The sequence below is a fragment of the Alligator sinensis genome, unplaced genomic scaffold, assembly GCF_000455745.1.
Source record: "Alligator sinensis unplaced genomic scaffold, ASM45574v1 scaffold755_2, whole genome shotgun sequence".
NCBI classification, from domain to species: Eukaryota; Metazoa; Chordata; order Crocodylia; family Alligatoridae; genus Alligator; species Alligator sinensis.
This window is the reverse complement of record NW_005841883.1, coordinates 3750645-3758760: the sequence shown is the minus strand read 5'-3', so window position 1 is coordinate 3758760 and position 8116 is coordinate 3750645. Positions and strand designations below refer to the sequence as shown.

The window sequence follows — 8116 nt, the reverse complement described above, 5'->3', positions numbered from 1 at the left end:
AAATATTCTTTACTTTTTACAAATATTAATGTTAAGAAACTTCAGCATAGTCTAAACCTATCACATTCAAAACTTGCCCAATCTTCAGGGAAGTTTATATTCAGATGTGAACTTCATAATTTAAGTTCCTATCTTGTGTGCATATGAGAGGAAAATATATCTTTAGATCCAAAAAAAAAGCTACATTCAGGATAGGAAACATCAAAGAAACCAAATAATGGTATCTATATCCTGTTAAGGTTTCTATTAAAAAAAATAAAGTCATACTTGCTTACCTGGACATACTTCATCTTCGATCTTCCAGTTTTCATCTTGCATAGTACACAAATACTGTGATGTCGTCCTTGGAAAGCGATGGTAGGCAAGACGTGAATACTTCTCTCGAATGAGTAGAGCTTTCACCAGGCTCTTGGCAGCCTGTTCATAATCATCAACTGTAACCTTAAAGGGAAGAAAAAAGAAGAATTAAAAATGGAACAGCTACAAGCATCAGTTTTTGTCACTAACTTTAACTCATTTCAGTAATAACAAGATAGTATTTCCAAAAGTATAAGTATGCCCAAGGTCATAAAGGAACTCAGAGACAACATCCTGAGTCAAAGTCCAATGCCTTAAACACGAGAGCATTCTTCCCCACCATAGGGAATACACTTGCAGAGGCACAAATTTGTGCCACTGCTTTGTGTCCCATCGCACGCTCCTGCGCATGCACTTTGGCATACAGCAAATTGCAGCGGGGCGCAGATCCGACATCACTGAGCCTTGCCAGAAGCCAAAGTGTTGCTCTGGACAGCCAGCCCTCCGTTTATTCTGGCACATGCTGCAGATGCATGCTCTCCACTGCTTTTTTCCCCCCAGAGTTTTTTTTTTCTTTTATATACCAGGCAAGGCACATTTTAATGTTCCAGGAGTGCAGTTTGTGGTGCCGCAAAGAGGTTTGTGACACCATAAACCGCACATGCCTGCATGTCTCAATGTGCCTATACATTTTTACATCTTCTATCTTCATATGCTAACACATCTTTAATGCCTTGTTACATTTTGTTTCTTTATTTACCAATTAATATATACACATATAAATGACTGAAAACACATTCTGCCTCATCACACCTGTATATCTCCAATAACTTCAGCAGGCACTGTACAATTGTATAATAATATGGGGTCATAATATACAATCATTCCACGGTTCATGGTCATGAGGGGGGGTTTTTCCGGAATAAAAACAGAAAAGATTTCTTACCCCTGCACAGTAATCCCCACTAATTGCAACTCTCTGAAATTCTGGTACATTGTATGGCACTGGGACTTGCTGAAAAGCACCTGGAACAACTGGAGTTGCAGGAGACAGAAATGAAGTGTTTGATGGTGCCTTTCCCTCTTGGTTTGGAATTTGTAATGACAAGGACTGGGACCGAATCATCTTGAAACTCTTCTTCCTAGGAATCCATGACATAAAAAAATAAGTATGTCAAAAACCAGATGATAACAAGGAAGTCTTTCATTCTAGGAAGCTTTCTATAGTGTGACAAATAGTTCTCGTTATTTGAAAACGTTCATTATAAAAATTAACAAGCTTTGAAATGTTTAGTCTGTTGATAATTCTGACATATGCAGCATGATACACACCATTGCAAGTACCATGCACTCAGCCACACACAATATGCTATTGCTGTTTGGAAAACTTATCATTTAAAGCTGGTGTAAAGATTTCTTTTTTGCATGTCTCACTGAAATTATGTCTGATAGTCACTGCAATGAGTAAAAAGGTGTCTGTTCTTGTTAGCAGGAATTGAAAGAGTTCTTCCTTAAAGACTTTCTTAAAGTATTTTATAGGAACTTAATAGTGACAAACAGAAAAGTAAATAGGTATATACTAGGAAAAGCAAATGATTATGTACTATCAAGTAATCACATAGGCTTTTTGATTCAAAGTAAAACCTGCAGGACTTAGAAATTGTCTAGTTGACAGAGACAAGACCTGTATTTCACTTAAAAAAAATATGTGTATTTCTTATGTGGTATATTGAAAGAAATAGGGGCTAACTCTATATAGGAAAATATAGCTTTAGCTGGCATAATTCATCAGGGCCTAGTTCTACTCAAGTCAAGAGTTTAGCCATTTGCTTCACTGTGGGGCCTTATACACTAAACAAAAATCTTGGTTTTTAATCACTAGTATATCTGTGTGAGGTTTACAGTATAAAATTAGTGAGAGTATCTCATAAAGGCAAATCTTATATTGTACATATAGCTAAATTAATCTGCTGTGTGACATTTTTGCAATGTATTATATTGCTGTACATTTGTAAAGTACTTAAAATAAAAAATTACTTGTTACTTATGCCATACTGACTACCATCTGTGCTTAAAACTAATTTCACTTCATAATTTTATAAGCAACATGCCAAACTTGTTTAATAACCTTAGAGAGAGATTTTGGCAGTCTTACAAATTTAGGTACCTATCACCACTGCCTAATAAAATGATCCTTGATAAAACTTGCCACTTGTTTCAAGAAACATAAGAGCTTCCTTCTTCCATTCAATGTCAATAAGAGCCCTTAGAGAGAAACTGGATTCTCAGGTCTTTCTATTAATTCCAAGATGGTTTTCTCCAGTTATGCTTAACATTTGCAATATAAATGCAGTACTGGCCAATTCAACAAACCTGGCTACATCAATAATGAAACTCATCTCTGGGTATGGCTCCACAGAAACTGGTATCAACAGAAATTACACTTGTATAACTGAAGGTAGAACTGGGCCCTACATATTTTACAGTCACTGAAGATAAGAATCATTATTAGTCCTATCCCCCATAAGCTATAGCATCCAACTTCCTACCATTAGACATGTACCAAAGCAGTGTGAGTGAAAATATTTTTATAAAACATTCTCCTACATTAAGAAATTAAAATTTGGTGTTTTTCTTCCCTATGAGAACAAATATGTACAAAATGGTTGTCTAAAAGTTAACTTTTTCTTTCTAAGCTCTTATTATTTATATGTTTATGCTAACTGGAGAACCCATTAATTTAAAGCTCTGTGAATCAACATCAAAATATCTCAACCAGTATCTAATCATTCTCTTCCTTTTCTCCCTTCATATGGCAAAATCAGCTTTCACACAAAATAAAAACTCCCACTGAGTATTTTTAAACTATCTTGTTATATGTTTTATAGATGATGATGACATTTAATAACCTGCTTTAAGTCAATTACATTTTTTCGCTTCTCTGTCAGTGATAAATGTCAAGTCTTTGCTGGCATTTTTTTTTTTTTTTTTCAGAGGATATACAACCATTTGAAACTGCTGTCTATTTTTATATATGTTAAAACACTCACCACTGTCTTCTGAAAACATTATTTTCATTCTCACAAAAGCAACTTCCTTAGCTATGATGCTGATTATTTATACTGAGAGAATATCAGACTGCATTTATATCTCAGTTCCTATGCTGTTTGGTAGGTCTGCCTACTGGGCATACCAGTTGGATTGCTAGAAGCACAATTCAGGGTTTGCCTCTCAATCCAGGCTCTTTCTATAACTCCTTAGGTCATACCCAGATAATCTGCAACAGGGACTGTAAAGGCATTACAAAGCCTGGCCAATAGCCAACACATGTCCTACATCTCAATGCACCTACACTCACTGATCCTGAAATAGACTCATTGTGCAGTACTGGCACATAATGTTTCCATCCCAAGTGGACCAAACATGGTGGGACTGATGGGCACCTGCAACAGTCTTTGATTTTTACAAAGTGGTACAAATGGTGATCACCTCTCAGAAGGTCTTAAAGTTTTATTGTGCCCTACTCAGAACATGACCAAGCCAATCCAGAACTGCTTTACACTGTATGCATATCCTTTCTGGTTATGGTGTGTGTTGCAGTTTGCCCTTTGGTCTCCATTCATGCTCCTTTGGTAGTTATTTGTGTTCTGTAATACGTATTTATAGGATAAGGAATCTTTTGAAAGGTCACTTGCTAGCAATACCACAATTATAAAGGTGTTGCTTTAACAACCCAACAGTACAAGGGCCTGTAAAGAGCTTGAAAGCAATAAAGAGCTGAAGATGGGAATAAAATAGAGACAATACATATTTAATTCATACCTCGAGATACAGATGTATAGTAAAACATTATGTTGTTCTGAAGCACACAATACAGGCTGCTGACAAGTATCTCTTTTGTTTCACTTCTGCACTGAAATATCATGGATGGTAACCATGATATGTGTGATGTGTGTCTGTGCCATTTATGAAAACAGTGACTACTGAACAAACCTTTTGGCTGTCTCCAGAGACTGTTGTTCTGCCAACTCCTTCTGCAGTTCTCTTTCCTTAGCCTCTGTCTGCCCAATAGGACAGTCTTCAGGCACACTGAACAGTGACAAGGCATCTTTGCTGTCTTCTTCTCGGAGAACTTTAGCAAACACCTTCTCCGCCAGAAGCCGCACCTGTTCATCAACTTCAGAAATGTTCAGCTTTGGAAATTGTCGAGGCATCTCGCCTAAAAAATAAGTCAAAGAATTATAACTAAAAGTTGCAAAAAACACTAACTTTTCACAGCACTTGTATTGAAATTAAGGTCAATGTAAAGAGTGACCAGGGTTTGTACACAAGAAAAAAAGGGAAGTCATTGGACAGCTTTATCTGGCAGCTCAGAACTAACTTGTGAATTATAAATGTGGTGAATTCCCTCTATTTGCATGACTTTGTTACTTTCCAAGGGAAGTATGTTTTCCAAGGTTTAAGTTCAACGACAAACAAATATCATAGGCCTATGTGAAACTGAATGGAAGATCATTTTCTTGTGCCTTACACATGGCAGAACTTAAGATTTCTACTGTTAAGTAATTCTCTGTCCTGAAAACTCGCCAAGTGTAAAATATCATCATCTATTTATCTTCTGGATTATTCTTAGAAGAATATAGAGAAGGCAAGTATCATTATGAATAAAGATGTTTATTTATATTTTCCCATGTGATTCAGGTACACTATGTGGCATATTACTGAGCATTCTCAAATTTATGTAGTAAACTTATTGAAACTAGGAACTAGAAATGAGACAGGTTTTTTTAGCAGTGTCATGCATACTCAGCAGAGTAAATTATATGTATTCGTTCTGAACAGGAAGTTAACAGATTACAGAGTTGTACTAGTGCAGACTTGCTTTTTATTTACCTCCTTGTCTGTAAACAAATTCTAAAGCATAGACAAGTTGAAAAATGGTTTAAATGCCTCTCTTGTTCATCCCTTGTTTACTATACATAAAGTAGTAATAGAGATGCTGTTCAGTGGAAGCAGCTATGTGGTAGGAGTTAAAATACTATTCATCTCAGTGAAGGTTTTTAATTTTTTTAACGGCTCATATCCTGCAATTATGCTACACATCAGGAGGAGGCAGGGTATGGACTGTAGGGTTTTTTTAATTATTGCTTTTAATGTTATGCTTACAACTCAACATCCCTATTTAAGTGGTCTTCAATTATTATAACATTTTGATTTTATTAAGGCTGTACTACAATAGATAGTATCTTTATTCTGCAACTCTATAAATTCACTGGCTTATGTATTACTCATTCAAATATATTATACTAATCTGGAACTCGACAGTAATTCAAAGGGAAAAAACCAACTGTATGCAAACTATTGCCCAACAGCACTTAACATATTTCCCTAAAAAGTATTTTTAAATTCCTTGATAGGTGATGTGACAAACCAGATTCCATTCTGATTACATATGTTAAAAATAGAGCTGAGCAGGAACTAAAAAAATTGATTCAAGTACTGCCAAACTTTAGGAAAGTTCAGATATGAACCCTGCATTTTAGAATTCTTTCTGATTTAAAAAATATTATCATCTAAATCTATATTTGGTTACTGTTTGTTATATACTTAAATCTAGCATGGATCATGACAACTATCTACCCACAATCCATGATTTCTCAGCCCTCGCATTACAATATTTCTGAAAGCATGATGCAGGCATTCAGATATTTATATGTAATCCATTTGATATGTGATCTTGTTGTTCTCAGTCTAAAAGGTTCTTCCAATAAAACATCCACCTGTTTTCAGAGTTGTTTTGAAAATAATGTTTGCTTTTAGTCTTATTCTTAAAAAAATGATGTACTAAGAATATATTACAATAATAAGATATAACTTGTAAATGATTTACAGGATATCGTTATTCTTCTTTTGAGTTAAAGTCACTAGAAAGACTGCTACATCCAGTGAACTGTGGATCTGATCCTTTGTCAATGCTCTTTTCCTTATGTCTAGCAGCACTGTATGGTTACCAAATATTAAACCTTCACAAAATCAGGTATAATCAGTAACAACTTTTATAACAGGTAGCCTAGTATTTAAATGACAGTACAACATACTGTCTTAGAAGCATCTGAACTCAGTTCAGCTTCTTGTTTTCAAACCTCAGTGAAGCCATGGGAGTCTTTCAACTGACCTCAGTAGACACAGTTGTCAGCAACAGTTACTGACACATTTATGTGCCAGCAATAAGGTCTTCCTAAGCAGCCTCAGCTGGTGTTGAAAACAGGTTTTACAGCTAGTAAATCAGCTCCATTCAGGGTGTGAGCAATCCTCGCCGAAAATGATTTTGTCTCGTATAAAGTCACTACCTGAAGAAGACAAGGGAGGACCTAGAGCTGAATAATAATTAATGTCCGATCACTCTCCCAGTGAATCATGGTCTTTGTTGCAGCCTCAGCTGGTGTTGAAAACAGGTTTTACAGCTAGTAAATCAGCTCCATTCACGGTGTGAGCAATCCTAGCCGAAAATGATTTTATCTCGTAGAAAGTCACTAGCTGAAGAAGACAAGGGAGGACCTACAGCTAAATAATAATTAATGTCCGATCACTCTCCCAGTGAATCATGGTCTTTGTTGCAAAACTGTGTTAAAGTGAAATTCAGTAGGAAACGTTTTCCAGAATAAACTATTTTATAGTACTTTGTTACTCAGCATGCATCAGGTATACAAGTGTGAGAGGGAAGGACTTATTAAGGGTGATACCTTTTACTGGACCAGTTATGTGGTTGGGATAAAATTAGACAAGCTTTCAAATGCAAGCCATTCTTCCTTGGGTCAGGTGAGGAAGACTGACCTGAGGAAGCTTGTCATACATTCGAAAGCATTGTCCAACTTTATCCCAACTACACAGTTGGTCTAAGAACAGATCTGGCCCTACAAAATAATTTCTGGACCACCATGGCTGCTCCGTCACTCTTACGCTTTGGGTATCTGAAGTGACTTCAAGTCACTAAATCATAGCAACAATGATGTAATGAAATGTCAGAAGTTACAGATATGGCCAGCCAATATTTTGTGCTGATGCTAACGGGCATCTCTCAGGACCTGCTCCTGCATTCCCCACTCAGGCGAATGGGAGATTCACGTGGGGGACGTTGCCAAGGCAGGGTCATCTTCTTCACGGTAAAAGTTCAGTTTACATCACTGAGGGAGATGGAGTCAACATAAAGATATATATCCAAGGCACACTTCATACAGTATTCATGCAAATACCAGTAGTAGTCTCCTCAGGCGGGGCGGGTGACGGGTTCAGGTCTCCGCATTCATGGGAGATTTATAAAACCGGTTGCAAGAGGGGCTGTTTCCCAAACCTCTAGCCACTGGGGTAGCACTTCTCAGCCTTTTTTTTGTTTGTTTGTTTTAGATGCCAGGTGCCCGCGAGAGACCCCTGGCACTGGGGGAGAGGGGGTGGGGGAAAGGCCAGCTCTTGGTTTATGCTCATTTCTTGAGTGCGGGCGCAATTCTTTGGTGGCAAAGGACTCAGGCAGGGCAGGAGCCTGTTTGCCAGCCCCCCGCGGCCCTACACTGCGCAGCACCCCTGAAAGGCTCTCGAGAGCCCAGCTGGCTGGGAATCACGGGGCGGGGGCAGCCACGTCCCCAGGGAGGAAACGGGGCTGGGAAAGGGGTTCTCAGTCGGCAGTCAGAGGAGCGGGGGCACTGGGCAAGAGAGGCTTGAGGGGCCGCCTGCGCGCTGGGACTTACCGAGAGCCATGCCGGGCAGGCAGGGCAGGAGGCTGAGGAGCGGCAGGGGGGGGGGCGCGCCCCCGCGACGGCACCGC

The 8116-nt window shown here is 38.3% G+C and overlaps 1 protein-coding gene across 7 annotated transcripts in view; it reads right to left on the bottom strand.

Moving 5' to 3' along the window:
* AMPD3 (adenosine monophosphate deaminase 3) overlaps window positions 1-8116 on the bottom strand; it is a 68548-nt gene that overhangs the window by 59979 nt on the left and 453 nt on the right. For 6 of the 7 annotated variants that reach the window (XM_025196718.1, XM_025196713.1, XM_025196715.1 and 3 more), the window contains exons 1-4: window positions 8040-8089; window positions 4291-4516; window positions 1244-1439; window positions 276-441 (exon numbers count right to left, since the gene is read on the bottom strand). In XM_025196718.1, coding sequence (XP_025052503.1) covers window positions 276-441; window positions 1244-1439; window positions 4291-4516; window positions 8040-8049 — 598 coding nt within the window. In that variant the 5' untranslated portion in view covers window positions 8050-8089. Of the gene's footprint in view, window positions 1-275; window positions 442-1243; window positions 1440-4290; window positions 4517-8039; window positions 8090-8116 lie in introns of those variants that run through there. The other variant, XM_006017675.3, reaches the window with a different exon arrangement.